Raw genomic sequence first — 18397 nt, 5'->3', positions numbered from 1 at the left:
AGATTTGTGGGGGTGATAGATGGGAGGGGGTTGGGAGCAGGGTGGAAAAGGTGAAGAGATTAAGAAGTACAAATTGGTAGTTACAAAACCGTCATGGGGATGTAAAGTGAAGCATAGGGAATATAGTCAATGACACTGTAATAACTATGTATAGTTCCAGGTGGGTACTAGACTAATTGGGGAATCACTTCTTAAATTCTATAAATGTCTAACCATTATGCTGTATACCTGAAATCAGTATAATACTGAATGTCAACTGTAATTGGAAAATTAAAAAAGAAGGGAAAAGGTGAAGGGGAATTTCCAGGTATAAAACAAGTAACTCATGGGGATGTAATATACCGCATAGGGAATATGGTCAATATCTGGACAGTGTGGTACGGTATCAGATGGTTGCTGGACTTATGGTGATCACTTCTTTAGGAATATAAATGTTGAATAACTACAGTGTACCCCTGAAACTAATATAATATTGTATGTTAGCTATGTTTTTAATAAAAATCTTTTTAACAATTAAAAAAATAATCCTCCATAACAAAAAATGCTTGTCACACATAGTGTAAAAAACAAACAAAAAAACACTGAAGAAATATAGGACCCTAAACTGAAATCAAATCCCACTGCCAGTTTTAAATAACGCTTTGGTAGCCAAATATAACTCCTTTTCCTGCAATTACCCTCAAAAACTCTCTTTTAAGTGATGAACAATTAATATCTATCAAGCAATATTAAAATTGTTTTTTCCTCTTTCGTTCAAAAGCAGAGCTGTAGTTCAGGTAAGGAATTATGTCTGACTTACCTGTGTTCCCACAGCTTAGAACACAGTAAATGCTCAATGAATGTTTGCTACATAAATTATAATTTTATACAGAGATCAGAATGAGCCATTGATACAAACTTCTGAACCCCTAGAAGACTGAAAGCTCAAAAATTAAGCCGAGCAATGATGAGCGTGCTAACAGTATTCTCAACTTGACCACTTCATGGTAAAGCTTCTGCGAAAGGCCTATTAAGCCTGGCCAGGGCAATTGTCTTGACAGCTATTTATTTACCAAACACATGGAAGGAGATAAGAAAACTTGACTCCTTCTTTTCCTGATTATGATTTAACCTCTGTGCTCACTTAGAGCCCATCCCCTCTTTTTCATGTAATCAAGACAATTAAGAGTCACTTAGGGAAAAAGCCACAAAGATTGCAGGGACCCACTTATTACTAATTATTTTCATTAGTCCACGAATAGCATAGCAATTCCTTGTAGGAGAAGGCTCAGTAGCTCACCTCCCTTGTGTACAGCATTTTTGAGGCTAAATTTCCAAAGGGCCCATCCCTGGTTGCTACCCACTGAATGGAGGCATTCCTTGGGGAGTTTTCTACTTGGAATATAAACAGCACCAGCCACAAGCTCACCCAAAAATCCTCTACTTTTCTTATCTCTCTAAATTCGCTACTTTTAAAAACTCATTCCAATTTCAAGGCATGTTAAGCACGGGCTGGACACTGTAACAGAGGTTCTCTTATTTAGTTCCTATAGAAATCCCTGAGACTGGTATCACTATCCCGCTGTACATATGAGGAAACTGAGGCGCACAGAAGTCAAGGGACTTGGCCAAGTGACAGCCGGGCTGCTCAGGTGCTTCCCCCACACCGGGATCCCGTAGCAAAGCAAGGGACGCAGCCAAGTTTCTATGAGCCATCTGGGCAGCAGGGGACGAGTCCTTCCCAGACAGACCAAGGGATCTGCTCAGAGGCCATGGAAGCAGCAGCAGGTTTTATTTTTGTTTTTGTTTGGTTTGGTTTCAATGGCTAAAAATCCTATAGGAATTCTGACTGGCCCCAAAGACAATCTACCGCGGCCCACCAGCCAGTTGACTTCTGACCTTCCATGCTTCTCATCCTAATTAATGCAAGGTCCTTGGATCACAGGGTGAGCATCAAGACCCAGTTCGAGTTAGCAATGACCTTTACATCTATCAGGCTTTTCAAGATATGTAAAACAGCTGTATGTTGGGAACGCCCCCAAACTGTCAACCTTGAAATATGAGTAGATGCATTTTTCCTAATTATGGTGTTTTTAGCAAGTCTTAGGGACATGACTTCTTACGTGTCTAAAAAATATTTGAAGAGTGGCTTATTTTTCAATTTCTTAAGGAAATTGCTGAGGTATGTAAAAAGAAGATTCTTACAAATGGACTGATTTGCTTGGCTTAAGAAGAAACCCCAGCAGCAGGGAAGACAGAGAAATGAGAATGATCTGAGAAATTTGGGGTGAACGGAGAATGTTTGGCTTCCATACTTGTGCCTCTGATATCCTTTTGTTCTCCCACCTCATTGTATTAAGGATGCTAAATCAAACATGATTGCAGTGATGTTTGTGTGTGGAAATGACAAAAGCAATGGGCTAAAATCCCAACCTCATCGTGAACCCTGAAGACTTTTATGGCTTTTGCTTCACTAGGCCCTCCCCCTAAAAAGCACATTAAAGACCACATTGTTCAAAAGGGTCATGGTAGGTTTCATACCCTATTTTAATACAATGTATGTGGTAAATGAACTTCCAAGTTTTGTTACTAATATTTGTATCTCTCTGGAAAATGCCTATTAAAAGAACTGATCTCTTGGGTTAAATATTAATGCAGAATTATAATTTATCAGAGAGGCAAAACAATGGTATCAACAAGGTACTGTTTGTGATGATTAAATTAGATATTCTTTTTCTATATAATTTTCCCAAGAAAAGAGTGTAGATTTGAGATGGGTTAAGACTATCCAAATGAAACAGCTATATACGATGTCAGAAGGGTAGGAGACTTGGGGGGGTTAACACTTTGTGAGGGGTGTAAATGTATAATCGTTGTTTTGTATACCTGAAACTATATTACAAATTAAATTTAAAAAATATATCCACATGATGGATATATTGTGAAGTGTCTTAAGTATTCTCTTGAGCCTCAAAACTGTCTGGAAGAATATGTCAGGTCTCAACTCAAGAGGCAGAAAATAAATTAAACGTAGGGCTCACTTCAATTGCAGATCTTTACCCACCTCACCCCCTCATTCCATTTGTATATTTGCAAGTCACATTATAGACCCCGGGTTTGTTTATGCATTTATTTCTGGAAGATTTCAAATTAGGAGGATATGAAAGGCTCTTTATAATTCCATTTTCCACAGCTGTTACCATCAGTTGTACCAATACTTTGGGGGTTTAGTGGAAGAGAGGCACCAATGACTCCATTACTCTTTCCAACTGCCATAAAGAATTTGCATCATAAAAGTACCTACTGAACGACAGTAATTACTGCCTTAGTCTGCTGGAAAAGGATACAGTAAAACAGGAATGTTACAGCTGGGCTCGGAAAAGGGAAACTTGCAAAAAATGAAAATCTGGGCTGGAGTAAAAGAACAACAAACTTGGTAGTGCTTTTAAAATCCTAATTTCATTAGTGGAACGGCTCACTTTTCCAAGCTCAGGTATCTCTCTTTAACACCCATATAACATGCATTAAGATGTGGCATGACTTCACAACTGAAGTGCATTTTAAAGTAAGACCTATGAGTTTTGTGTATTTCTTGGCTGCAAGTTTGGTTTAAACGATCTCAAAATAACACACCAAGAGCATCTGTTTAGCTCAGTTGAACTTTCAAGAGCCAATACCAGCTGTTGGGGGAGGGGTTTCAAACATGTGTTACTCAAATCCCAACCAAATTTTGGTTTTTCATCCCCTAATGATGCCTCCAACACCAACAGGGTAAAGCAAACGTTAGAATCAAACAGAAAGAAGGGAAGGAAAAAAATAAAGAATGAAAGAAGATTACTCAATGCTTTCATGCGTGTGACGAAGACCAAAATGATCACCCTCTCCAATTCAATACAGTATTAGCATGAGGACAAAGGGCGTTTAAAAATCAATTTGGAGTTATTTCTAGTGGGGACTGCCTGATCCTAGCAAGTTGAGGAATGAGAATATTCCCATTAAAAGGGTACGCCTAAGTATTTTTTCTCCTTTAAGAGCAACCTGATTTTCGCAAGGAATTCATTCAGTGACATTGTTTTGGTTTTAGGTGTCTGTCCTGCCAGGCAGGGGCTGTGCACAGCGCTGCATCTATCTTGAAGTGTGCACAATGGCCTCTCTCGCGGTCGCTCTGTTATTGATCCTTACAGATGCTCCAAGGCCCTTCCCCCACCTTTCTCCAAATCCCAACCCCCCATTCTGAAAGAGAGCTTAAGAAATAAGACTTCCTGCCTAGCGACTGGCAGCGCTGAAAGACCAGATTGTGTGACTCCACAGATCAGGCCTGCCACAGTGAAAGCTTGAATAGAGTTAACCCTCTGTGAACTAAAACAAAACATTTGTATGCCCAGCTGTGACAAAGGTTAATTTAAATGGACAAGGGCCCAATATCCAAAACCAGGCAACGCTTTTTTACAGTAGAATTTTCACTGGTCTCTTTTGTAAGTAGTTTGCTTTTGCTTTTTAAGCTTCCAAAGACCTCCTTCAGCTGGAGTAATTAATTTTGTTTTACTAGAATTTTATATGAAAGATTCAGGTAAAAATTTTAAAACTCACTCCTTTATCAAAGTTCTCGTGTGTTAGCACCATAAACGATTTTCTGCCATTGAAAAACTAAGAAAAATTCAAAGCTTCAGTACTTAGTTAAATAAGAACTGAGGGCGAACTTTCTGTTCAAACCCCTTTTCTCTTTCAGAACCTGTGGACTATATATCACTAAGAGGTTCAAGCTGGTTGGAAAAAAAAAGCCAAATGCTCCAGAGCGATCCTTTCCCAACTCATATAACCACTGCTGGGCATCTCAGCCTCCCCCTAAACTCCTGTTCCAATGGATCCAGAGCAAATCTTAAACTAGTCCTTTCTGGAAAAGCTAGTATTTCCAGAAGAGTTTAACAAAGAATTTCTGTGCATATTGGGGGAATGAGAGGAAGCTGGTTCAAGATAAAAATAAATAAGTAAATAACAGGTCTTGCATGAAACTGATAATTCCTACAAACTTTGTTGTTCCTATTAATTTACAATAAAAACCAATGAGGTAATTCCGGCATATGAAGTGCTGGGGAAGAGCACAGAAGGGAGTATTACTATAAAGGAGAATGTTATGAAAGGAGGGCCCACTTCCCTGGTTTGTGCATCCTCAGAATGAGAATGAAACTGCAAAGCGGCCTGTGGCAGATGTTAGCCGCGCTGCAAGGGGCTGGGGAACTTTCCCAGGACGGGCTATTTCATAGGTTAATGCCCTAGAAATTTACCAACTACCTCAAAGAGCCTGAAACTGGCTCTAGCTCTGCAGTGCTTACCTGCAAGAAACCAAACTCTAGACTCTATATTTTATAAACACAGCAAACAAATACAGCAAATCTTGAATACTTAGATTCATCGTCTAGCTGTTTTTTTAGCTGTGTATGTTTTTCTTGGCCCAAATAATAACGTCGTGGGGCACTGGGGTTTCTCACACAAGAGCAGCCTATTTCCAAATATACAAATTGCAACACTAACTAGATGCTATTAATGGGGGGGGGGGGGAGAGAGAGAGAGAGAGAGAGAGAGAGAGAGAGAGAGAGAGAGAGAGAAAATATTACCCATTTTAAAAACAACCCACTTAAAAATAAATTAGCAATGGCTTTAGTCTTATGCCGCAAACTGCAAAGTATCTAAGTTCCCCAAAGGGAATGAGCTTGCCTTATCTACGGCCTCATGACCCCAATACTACCTATAATTAACAGTACTAAATAAGGCTTTGGCAGATGGGGTGAACTGGATTAAGGAATTTAAAATATAAACATATTCTGTCAAGAGGTAAACAGAACAGTTTTTTTTAAATGTAAACTTTACCTAAGGACTGTGCGGTAAAATTAAGTTAAAATTTTTTTTCAAGTCACTATAAAATTTAAACCAATTTTTTCCCCCTTTTTTTTCCTGCTCCATCTCTTAACAACATCAACCACAACAATCAACTTGCTACAGTTTCCCACGATTTTCTCTACTCCAAACACTTGCAGCCAGTTGCTATGTCCATGAAAACTTGCTGGCTGAATTCTGCCAAGACACAAAAAAGGAATACATGCCTCCCTCCTCCCTCCTCCCCCCTCAAGGCTACTACTTGCTTACAACCTTCAAAGAAAATTTCTAAACCTTCGATCTGGTCCCAGACTTAAACAGTCAGTTCCCTTACCTTCCCATGTCTCCATTTCATGCTTCTTGGAGTTTGTTGAGAAGTTCTTTTGCAGCCATGAAGAAACAGAGATTACAGGACAAGTCCAGCTTGATGACCACCCTTCCGATACTTGACCAATTTCTCTCTCTTAGCTGGGACTACGACAGTCATCCTTACAGGTCAGTTTACAAGCCGGTCATGTGATTAGAAAGTTCAGGCGCTAAGGTCACAACGTGTATGGAGTTCGTTTATTACCAAAGGTTATCTAAGTGGAACTGATAGACTTATTTTCTCTAGTTAACAATACATGCCTAGCATGTCTCTCTGAAAACTATAATGAGAATATTTAACGGGAAATATTCGTCTGGTCTTCTTTGAGCTGAGATTCTAAAATTAAAAGGGAACATTTTAGAAAGACCTGGTTTTCATTTAATTTAAAAGAGTTCTAATATGTGGGGGTTTTCCCTCCCCTTCTTTCTTTTAAGAGCTATTCTATACTACATTCTGGATTAGAAAATTTAGAGCTGAAACCTTTGGCATAAGGAAAAGAAAAAACAAAAACCTCCAGGTTACGCATGTGTTTGCGGTGGGGGGAGGAGTGGGATTCCCTGCTTTTTGTCATTGTAATAAACAATGACAAGGCAAATTCTTCTGAGAAAATGAAAACTTAGAGCTCTGAGTTATTTGCAAGGTTCACTTTAACTCTGGCCCTTAATTTCTATGCTCTGGTTATACACACTAGTTGGAAATTATGTTATATACACTAGTTTGAGAAAGGAAACTAAAGGCTGCAAAATCCTTTTAGAGAGCACAGGTTAGAGATTCCATCCCCTGCCCCCAGCCAAATTCTTAAATCTTTAAGTAAGCTCCCGATTTCATTCTTTTAAAACTCCTAAGATCTTAAGCAATGGTTACGCTACGTCTCCTGATTCTTGAGCCGTACCACTAACACATGGCTGAGTGTGACACACCGGGTGTGCACGGACACTGCTCAGACCCTGCCACCGAGCTGCAGAGGCTGGCAAGTCTGAGTCCTATGCTAACGACACGTGATGTCAAACCTCCAACTATCCATTCAGGTATCAGAACACAGAAGAGGGCAAGTTCCACTGAGACGGTGGGACGGTCCAAAGAGAGGCTGATCCCCGGGGATAAGTGCTTTTTAGTTGTACAAAGTGTTTCATGCTAGGAAAGCTCCTTTTCTCTGTAGCCTTGGAAATAACTTAAAGGCCAGGCACATTTTACAGCAGTGTTCCAGAAAAAACGGAGACACTTCTTGGGTTAGGAGTGGAACCTGTCACTTGGCAGCTATGTAACTGAATGGCAAATATTGCTACCACTGTTACTAGAGGGCTTTTCCAACCAACAGAGCATTTGGGTCATCTTACAGAGTAAGGGCCTAAAGAGAAAGTGATTTAGAGGAGGAGAGACGGCTGTAATTTATCTGCCTAAAAATAAATGCTCTGCCACTGCCACCACACACCTCACGCCAAACACAAACACATCAACCAGCTTTACAACCCCACTCTCACCCACCCAGTCAAGAGATTAATATTTTTCTTCTCAATCCCTGTGGAAGTTAATGTAGCTCTTATAATTTCAGTAAAGTGACTATAACTAGAACGAGGGGGAAAGCTGCGCAAGGGGAAAGCCCGCCAGCAGCAAGTTATTCAACTGGGAACACTCATTCAAAAGGCAGCTCTGTCTCCCTGAAGGATACACGGTTACCTGACCTCAGCTCCTGCACACAACAGAGGTACAGTAAGATTCTCTGCTTTATGGAACCAGTCTTTGGAGGAGAAGATGAAATGGGAGCTTTTAGTCTGGATCCTGATATCATGACTGAAGCAGAGCCCTTGATTTTTAAGGATGGGTCTTAGCAATAATCCTTGATGTACCCATCTGAGAACAGATCTTTAACATAGCTTAAGAAGAACGGTAAGTCTTATCTTTGTATACAGTCGTATTTCTTCTGCATCTTCAGTCCGCAGGTTTTTTGAGAGCCCTTCATAGTTTCTACTGAGAGGAAAGGGGAAGAAAGCACGAACGTGGAACACAAAAGACAACATTAAATCTTAACTAGGGCTCCCGGCAAGATTGTTAAGAACAACTGCAGGGGAAAAGAATCATTTTAAAAGAGTAACGCATTCCTGGGATTTATGAGTAGGAAGAGGAGAAAAGAAGAAATCAGCAACATTTTCTACTTGCTAATATTAGCTTTGTAATGTAAAAAAAAAGTAGATGAACTAAATGCTACATTTAAGCAACATCTGCAGCATTTGCATACTGCATATCTAATAGGATTCAAAATTCGAGTCCAAATTATCAATGGCAAAACCTTAGTTAACCTTGCAAGAGACTGGTTCCATGTTTATTTGAAAGACGGGGAAACCGAATCCCAAAGAAAGGAAGAGGCAGGAGTCATCAGACCAAATGAGGAAAAAAACTAAATATCCTACCTAGTTCCTCATTTCTGCCATGCACCACATACCCTAGACAGGAAAAGAGCCTCTTTTCAGATGTTACTATTCAACATCTGTTTACTCGTATTTATTCACATGGCTGATTTCAAAAAAGACTGCAGATTTTGACGCTAAAGGGGGGATTCAAGATGTAATATGCTTAACCCTTCAGTGTAAAACAAAAGGTAGCAATTCTAGTGGCCACACAATCACTGGAATCATTTCAACCTCGTTTGTTTTTAAGTTTCAATGAAAGCCTGATGCAAAGTGAAAGCTAGTCGGCCACTGATGGAAGAATACTAGTTAGAGAACCTCAATCCATTTTAGAAAACCAGAAATATGCAGAAAATGCTTTAAAATCTTTTCTAACCTTGCAAACCACAAAAGAAGAGTCCAAGGTCTCTGGTTCTTATCTGTCAGATCCTTGATACAGACACCCCCTATGGCAAGGGAAGAGTTTAATGCTACTGAACAGGAATAATGAAGAACACAGTCCAATAAGGTCCATGCTGTGGGACCAACAAGCAAACCTCCCAAGTGCAGAAAAGGACGGGAGCGACAAAGAGCACACTGGGATACGACTGCCAATTCTGCCTTCTATTCCTGGAGTGGGAAAGAGGAATTCATAGTTCAGGAAACAAAAAACAACGCAGGGTTTTAAATGGAAACTATTCCAGAAACCAGGGTTTTTTAAAATCCAACTCTACATTCGCCGTGTCTCCTATGAGCTCAGCACTATGCTGGCTGAGGTGACAGAAATGACAACTATGGGAGCCTGGCCTATCTGCTTCCTCTCCACGCCATACCAACCCACTTGTACAAACACACGAACAGAAAACTGACAAGCCGATATTATGAGTACTGTGACCGGTGGGTACGAAATGTTAGGGAAACAGATGGAGGAACCCTTCCTTAGACTGAAGTGGGATGCCACGGGGAGGGCAAGATATTGGAGTGGAAGCTTGGAGTCGGCAAGTAGACAGATAGGAAAGATATTTCAGGACTTGACGGAATGGGTAAAAGTAGGAAAGATCTCAGAAGACTTTTTAATGCCTATGCTATCAAGTCAGGAATTAAATCTGTATGTGAAAGGGTAGCATGATTGGCTATGGAAGCAAAGACTACAGGGTGTGATTTAAGAATAACAGCCTAATATATAATAACGAAATGCAATGTATGTACCTTACTTGGATCCTGATCTGAACAGATCAACTGTAAAAAGACTTTTTGAGACAATCAAGGAAATTTAAATATGGGTAGGGCATTTAAATAGATCAGTTTCCCACCCACAAATTGAAGAACTTAGAAAGAGTAAGCTCCCCTTCCATTAAAAAAAACTCCATAAATTTCCCAAAATTTTGTGCATGAGTTTTTAAAAGTACCACAATCAAGAACACATTATAGTACAAATAACTCAGTACCCTTTGAATGAAAAGAAAAAGAAAAGAACCAGGTATATAGTATACAAACATAAATGCAGCCAACTGTTACATCTTCTGAGAGGTCGGACAAGCTGGGACTTATCCCATAGGGCACCCCTGCCCGTTTACCTTCTTCACAATTAAGACCCAGATCAGCCCGGAGATTAATGCAAATAAATATTGTAGCTCTGTATATAGCGACATCTCAAACTGCTGTTAAGCAACATGTGTAAATGAAGTAAAGAAAAGATCAAAGTAGTAAAAGGCAAGACTTGTGGGCAGGGCAAATGGACAGAGAGCCTTTCCCCTAAAAAGGAAGACCACTTGAAGCCCAGTAATTTGCAGATAAACTGGCCTCAGTTTTGACTTCTCAAGTTGTTTCATTTGCTATCTATCCATCTGCCTGACCTAGAGAGAAGAATAAAAATCCGATGGTATAGGAAGAGGCTTCTACCTACAAGCAACTGAGCTCTGTGAGGAGCTGGGCAAAGGCCTGCCAGACAAAACCTCCAACAGCTGTGGCGTGATCTCACAGCACCCAGCCCATGGCTCCTAGGCACCTACTGTATAATGGTCCACACCCCAAGGCTCTTTACCATCCCGCCGCTCCTGATCTCTCTGGCATCCTTTACCACCACTCCCGTAAGCACCCATCACGCGAGCTATATCGACCCACTTTTAGTGCAAGTAAGAATTCATCTGCATGGAATCACTCTTCTCACTACTCCCTTATAGCTTTCACTACCACTTACTCATCTTTCTGGACTCAATTTAAGTATCACCTCCACTATGAGGTATTCTAAGACTCCAGCCTCCTAGCCCTTAAATCAGACAGAGTCAAATGACATCCTTCTTCTATGCTGCCTGAAACCCTAAAATATACTATGATAATACATATCACCTTTATTTTACAGTTCTATCTCCTTTATTCATCTGCATGTACCCCTAAAGTGTCAGGCCTTGGTAGTCCCAGGGTCCAGCCTTAGGTTTCAGATATAGTAGGCATGTATTATACAATATGCTAAAGCAATTGGAAGGCTCTTGGTATGCGTGCACGTGTGCATGAGTGCGTGTGCGTGGTGTGTCATTCTTTTATTAAACGTAATGGCACATTCATATTCTGCTTCATTTTCACATTTTTTCATCTTATTTCAGAGGAGGTGTTTTCCCCTAGACAAACTCTGCTTCAGAGTTGTGTATGTGTCAGGCCCTTTGTTTCATACACATTTTTCTCATTTGTAAGCCTACCTGATACTGAATCTTCCAATAATGAAGGCCCACCCCTGGAAGTAAAAGAGTTCTGACCCATGTCCTATTTGCTGAGTTCCTGGATTAGTGTGGAATCGTGCTGCTGCTGCTGTTCCTATTAACACATACTCGTGTATCTCCCACTAGATTCCAGGCGGGACGTTGCCCCTATTCTTGTTCACCATTATAGCCTCAACGCCTAACACAAAGCAGGCACTCAATGAATATTTGTTGACTAGAGAAAGGAAGAAAGGCAGGGAGCTGCTTCAGAGAGCAGGAACATGGGAGAGGGAAAGAAAATCTTCAAGGAGTACAAATATTCACAAAAAGGTTGCTCTAGGCCATGCCCGCAAAGCCAGAACCAGTTCTCACAGCCTCAATTCCAACCCTAGTAAATCCTACCCGTACACAGAGCTCTCCTCTAATTGAGGCATTGGGTGCAATAAATCTGACAACCAACAGGGCTGGTTGTAAACCGGCCAAGTGGCAATCCTACCTGCAGCCAACTCTGTCCCTCTTACTCTACTCGTGATTGAACCTGACTCTCTAAAGATAGGCACAAGAGAAGTCAGCCAGGGCTTAGTAATCTTTCTCTAGGGTAGAACCTGGCTCCAGTCGGGAAAGATACTGATTTTTATCAAACAAAACAGAACAGACGCACACCCACTCTGAGTCAACTACACTCAGCGACTGAGCTCTGTCCTGGGTTCTGGAGTCAGGAATTGTTCCCCTGAGCCTCACATCTTGATATCCAGCTGCCCCCTGGGCAGCTCCATCTAGATGGTTCTATCCCAAGCACCTAAGACATGTCCAGACACGTCCTCCTCCTCCTCCTCCCTGTAAAACCTGCTCCGCTTCCTGGGCTCCCTGTTTCAGCACATGGCCTCAACCACCCAAGCCAAAAGCCTGGGACTTTTTCCTTGACTCCTTTCTCACCCATATTCAACCTGTCATTATCCTTATTTTTTCTATCTCTTCAAAAGCTGCTGAACCAGCCACTCTCTAACCAAAGATGGGATAATTTGAGTATCCTTAAAAAAACAACAACAATGAACTGAAACACAAATGTTTAAATCCATGAGTTAATAACTCTAAAAAAACTAATTTGTCACCACTGAAAGGTGCTATCCAAAACAGAAATTATTAAATAAAGATAGTCAAGTATTTATCCTGCTTTTCGTAGATGAAAAATACCACAGAGTAATAAATAGCAATGGAAAAATTTCTTTACAGAAGCATTCTAGATAAGAAATGAACAAAGAAATACTGGAGTTAGAATATTACTACGAAATAATGGATCCTAGATATTGATCATCAACAACTAACATAAAAATGGAGAACAAGACAGTACATATCTCCTAATGGAAGAACTCAACACCCCCATGAAGTCATCTTGCTAAAAATGTTGAATGTGAAGGTGTTCGAGGCTCTAGATCCAACTACTAAAATAAAAGAACTATAGAGTTCAGAGGAACACTCTCATCTACGTTACAAGGATGCAATCAGCAAAATCTGGGCTGCGGTCAATTCAACAAGACTAATCACCTAATCTCTTAAAATAGAAGAAAAAAAAGATGGAGGAGAAATCTATAGCTAAAAGTATCTTTTAGAGATACATAATACTGGAATATTAAGGGATAAAATGATATGACAACAGAGATTTGCTTCAAAATAACAGGGACGGGGAGGAAGTGGGTGGAGGTATGGGTGGGACAGGATTAGCCACTGGATGATGGCTGACTGAGACTGGGTACATCAATTTATTATACTATTTTATGCATTTCTATGCCCATATAATTTCTAATAATATAAAGTAAAACAAATCTTCCTGAATTTATGTATTGATTTCATCTCTACTATTCTGAGCCACCATTATCTCTCATCTAGCTTATTTCAAGAGTTTCCTTGTAGGTGTGTATTTTCTACATGTCTATTCTCCAGCCCTGACCCCACCCTCCATCCCCCACCAATCCATTCTCCAACTCTGGCTGCTTTCTAAAACCCAAATAAAAACATGACACTTTAAATCTGTCATTGCTTTCAGAACAAACCACCTTCCCAACCTTACCAGGACCTTCTTGACTGAGGCCCTCGTCAACTTCTCCATTCTCCCTTCTCATAATCCCAGTGCTCTCAACAAACAGTGCTATTTGCAGTTTCCCAAATGTGCTTTTGCGAGCACTGTTCCTTCTCCCTGGCTAGTCTCTGAGTTATTTATTTAATTCTCAGCTAATTAAGACATTACATCTTCCAAAAAATCTTCTCCAACTCTTCCCTACCCAAAGGCTTCCAATCCTGTGAATCTCTACAGGTTCCTACCTCTGTGTGCCTGCCTGCCCATGAGTCTGTGAGCATTCCGTCAGGGACAAGATAGGATTCATCTCCGCACTCCTGGCACCTACTACAGACCCTAGCACAAGATGGGTTCTTGAGTCATCTTTGATGTAATTTTTTTAAAGGCCCTCCTAGACTTCCAATGAATCTGTAATTCTACAGAAACAGTTAACTAAAATAAGAGGCAGCCTGAAATTACATGCTTTGTATTAGACAGATTTGGAATCAAAGACCAACTACTCAACTTGCACTAGATTTTGTAAATTTGGGCCGGGCACTCTCAGTTCTCTGAGCTCCCAGCTTCCATATCTGCTAAATGGGAACAGATACTCCACAGGGTTATTGATTAAATCAGAGTAAGTACACATATCAAAGTAACTAAAATTATCTTTTACAACATGACATAGTGCTATGCTCACGTCAGTGACAGCATTCAGCAAACCCCTGGACCATTAGGTTTGCACCCTCACTCTTCCACTGGCGGCCTGTCTAATCCTAAAGGTCTTGGGCATCCGCCTATCGACAACAGAGTCAACCTACAACTTGCTTGGCAGGTGAAGGAAAGGGGGCACTGCTCCCCTGCTCTCCTCGTACCTGCTGCCTCTCTGTACATTCACTCGTCTTCTCGTCCCCTCTGGCGAATCCTGAAAGCTGACCCAATCCTGGGCTTTGGAACTCCGATTTTTACCAGCTTGACCTTTAGAACATGTTGAGTAAAGGGAACAGAGATATTGGAGGCTGAGATCCGTACTCCAGAACACACGACAACAGACCGTTTACACGGTTCCGGGATGTCTTTGGGACTCGACCCCGTCTCTCACGCACACGACTATTCCTTTCTCTTTTACAGGAAAATAAAGAGGGTAAGCAAACAAGTTCTGGGTGTTAAACCTAGATTCAAATTTTGGATGCTGCTTTTCCTAGCTATGTGCCTTTAGGTAAACTGCGTAACTTCGGTTCTATATTCCTCATCTATAAAATGGGTTAACAGTACCTACCCCAGAGAATCTGTGAGAACTGAAAGACAGAATCTTATGAAAAATGTTCAACACAATGCCTACCATACAGTCAAGTCTCAAATTTGTAGTTTATATTATTTAGAACAATGTTTCTTTTCTCATAAAGTAATATATGTTCAGTAGGGAAAACACCCAGAAAACAAAAAAATATAAAGAAGAGAAACACTTTCATCCCACTACCTAAATAGAACCACAAGTAACATCTGTTACGTTTTGGTGTATTTCCTGCCATCTTTTTTTCTTTGTGTGTATATGCTTTTCTTTTTTTATTATTTTACAAAACTTGAACATATTACTACACATAGTTTTCTTTCACTGAGCATATTCTCCAATGTTATTAAATATCATTTAAATATTTAAAGATTACATAATTTCTAATATATGTATATTATATAGTTGTATCAAAAATGTAGTATATAATTACTTGTAAATATAATATTTAACAGCAGCAAAGTCGTCCATTAATAGACGTTGACTGACTGGCTGATCTCATTTGCCGCTCTCTCTGAACCCTTATGGGCCATCCTCTCTGCTCGGAAAATGCTACCTCCCTGTTCTTGACTGCCCCCTGTGACTGCCCCCGCCCCCAAGCATGGATAACTTCTAACTCCCACCTAGCCTTCCAGTTTTCATTTAAAACCCACTCCCACTTCTCAAAATAGCTGTCCTTGATGTCATAATACATTACTTCGCATAGCACATGTATCCGCAATTCTGACTCATTAGCACATATGGAAATTACATGTAGAATCTTCGTCTCCTCCACCGGACATCATCTTCATGAAGGCCAATCTGTCTTGGGTTTGTTTTGTTCATTAGTCTATTCCAGCAGGTTGGCAAAGGGCTAGGCACAGAGGTCTCAATTCATACCGCGGGTGCCGAAAAAAATGTATAACCACGCCTGGTATTCATCTTTTGTTATAGGTATATATTCAGTATTACAACTTTAATTCAGTTTTCCTTTCTTAAAATGTGTATACATTTTTTTGCCACCCTCTGTATTTCTCAAATGGAAGAAGGGGGGAAAGGTACATTAAATACTTCAAAACAGCCACCAAGTTCAAAAGGTCTCCAAGTTCTTAATAAGAAATTCTTCCTGGGGTCTCATGATACAGTTTCCACACCTGGGACAAGGGCAGTGGAGTGATGAATGGCACCAGTTATCTCAGGCGTGTTGACATCTGTTGTAGGGCAGGGCATTTCTCTTAGCACAGCACTGCCTGGGAGGGGCAGGGAAATACTGAGACGAGGTGCACATCCAGTTTTTTCTGCAAACCACTGTACATAACTGTTCTCTTGAATCTTCACTGAGGACGGATGAGTGCATGTGGGGGAGAAAAAAGGACCACCCAAAAGGAATGGAGGAAATGATTTTCGGTGCGCCCACAGGGTCAGGGATAGTTCTTGTTCTCACCAGCCAGAGTGGGAAACTTTCAGGATTAGAGAATTTACCTCCTGAATATCCTGATTAGTATTCGTGTCCCTGGCACCTGGCCCTCAGGTATTGGCCTAAAAGCGCTGGTTGTTTTCTAAATCGGCTACTTGCCACATTCAATCCATAAAGGATAGAACCCAAAACAGGTGGAGGAGGTTAGTTTGTGGGATGAGAGGGGGATAAAATCAGCAGGAGCCAGAGAAGCAAGTCCAACAGGTTGAGAGAATAGATAAACTTTGCCTCAGGCTCATCTTAGGATAGACAAAACCCACCTCTACAAGCAGAAGTCCCCTTTGCAAGATAGCTTAGCACAAAAATGACTGTAAAAATAACATCATAATCCGTCTTCAATGAACTAGTCACATTAGAAATTCTCCCTTTCTTCTTGAATGCTTTTAAGCCTCTACAACTCTGCCCAGAACAGACCTTCCCATTCACCGTGTCTTCTTTGCAAGAGACACTCAAACGCATTTAGGCAATTCCTGAAAAATGGCTCTTCTTAATCTTACTTGCCCTTTTGGTCCTAATGACGTAATTATGGATTCAAAATCTGGTGTTGCCCTTTTCAGGAATGATGTTTACTCGGTCCTGGTGAAGTTCAGTTTTCACAAAAAGAGATGTCCCATTGAATATCTCTGTTCAGATTAGATTAATACGAAGTTGGAGAGCTTAGATGCTTCATCACGTAACACTGAGAATTCTCAGGCGAATGCATAAAAAGAAAACCACTAAATTTCCAGGCTAAGGCACTGCATAGAACGTGGTGCCATTATTTTAATGACCTTATTAAAAAGAGAAATTAAGCAAGAAGAAAATAGGTAGGGTGATTTTTACAGTAAGCTTCACTACAAGAGCCACAAGGATTTGAAAATCAACTCTCAGCAAAATATTAATAATAATGACGTGAGAGGCAGCTGTGCAAGGCGCTCAGGAGTGGAAGAAAGGAACTGGAGGGGAAATCCTGGTCTATTAAAGACCCATTCAGCTCCTTGAAAATTCTAAATGTAGATATGGTGAATTCTACAGAGGCCACATACTAGAACTGTAAAAGTCTACCAAAGAAGCAGCAACACAATATTTCTTTCAACTTCAGGAAAGCCCCTTTTCATTAAATTCTAGTTATCCCAACCTTTGAACTCTCTCTGTACCCTCACATGGCTCCTAATAAACACATGGGAAACATACTAAGTTTTATTCTTTTTTTTTCCCAGGAGGATGCAAATTCTGTAAGCAGATGCTGAACCACAAATCTTTTTTTAAAGAGATGAACAATAGAATGATTAAAGGTCAATACTCAAATGTTCCTGGACTTCAGATAACTTAAAATGAGCTATAGCTAGAATAATTGAAATCAGAAAACCTCTGTCACTTATTACTTATAAAATCTTCATTTCTTCACCTGTAAAATGGGGATAATTATATTTACTGTCCTAACTGAGGAGTGTTCTAAGGAACAAGTTAGAAAGTGTATGGAAATATGTTATAAACATAAGTGCTATATTGTTATTTTTAGCAGAAACAGGTGCTTCTTTAAAAGACAGTTAAGAAAAGGACAAATATAATTGGGGCAGAGAGGAGAGGAGGAGGGTAGTCTGGTCCCAAGTGCATAACCTAAGGGTAATCATCAACAAAAAGGGCATACTACTTTGGTTTTTATTATCTTTCTGAATTAAAATTTCATTTCTTTCCCTTTGGCTATAAAATGTGTTGACAGTTTATGAAACAAGTTTCATGAGCTATAAAAGAACTAATCACATACACAAAAAATTGAACTGGAAAAGTATTGGAATATATATAGTTTTTACTATGAGGGGAGGGAAAGTCTTTCTTTGTGTAACATAAAACCCATACATATTAAGGAAAAGATGATCATATTTGCGTTTATAGAAATGTCTAACTTCTGAAAGGCAAAGACAACCAGACATACACACACACATTAGTATTTATAAACATAAAGAAATCCTTCAAATAAGTAAGAAAAAGACAAGTAAACTCCCCAATGAGCAAAGAATATGACCAAGTAAAGATGCCCCAATATGATATAGTATGAATAATGAAAAGATCACTACTAGAAACTCAAATTAAAGCAAATGTTATGCACCATTTCTCATCCAACAAATTTGCAAGAAATTTAGAATGATACCGAGAATATTTCAGTGTTGGAGAAGGTTTGAGAAAATGGGTGTGTTTATACAATGCTGGTGGCTGATACGCAGCTTGAATACAACTTACAATAGCTATCAACGTTTAAACTGTGCATACTCTTTGACCCAAGGATCCCACTTTTACTACACTATCTTACAGAAATA

General features: G+C 40.1%; 1 protein-coding gene across 3 annotated transcripts in view; it reads right to left on the bottom strand.

The window, feature by feature from the left end:
* Nucleotides 1–18397, bottom strand: part of NR6A1 (nuclear receptor subfamily 6 group A member 1) — a 202487-nt gene that overhangs the window by 62694 nt on the left and 121396 nt on the right. Inside the window, exon 1 of one of the 3 annotated variants that reach the window (XM_088793420.1) lies at nucleotides 6188–6324. The exons of the other annotated variants lie outside the window; for them this stretch is intronic. Coding sequence (XP_088649546.1) covers nucleotides 6188–6203 — 16 coding nt within the window. The 5' untranslated portion in view covers nucleotides 6204–6324. Of the gene's footprint in view, nucleotides 1–6187; nucleotides 6325–18397 lie in introns of those variants that run through there. 3 annotated transcript variants of the gene reach the window in all.

Source organism: Rhinolophus sinicus, chromosome 16 (assembly GCF_057876585.1).
Source record: "Rhinolophus sinicus isolate RSI-liver-muscle chromosome 16, RSI-T2T, whole genome shotgun sequence".
Classification (NCBI taxonomy): Eukaryota; Metazoa; Chordata; class Mammalia; order Chiroptera; family Rhinolophidae; genus Rhinolophus; species Rhinolophus sinicus.
The sequence above is the reverse complement of the archived record's forward strand: the minus strand, read 5'-3'. Positions and strand labels throughout refer to the sequence as shown.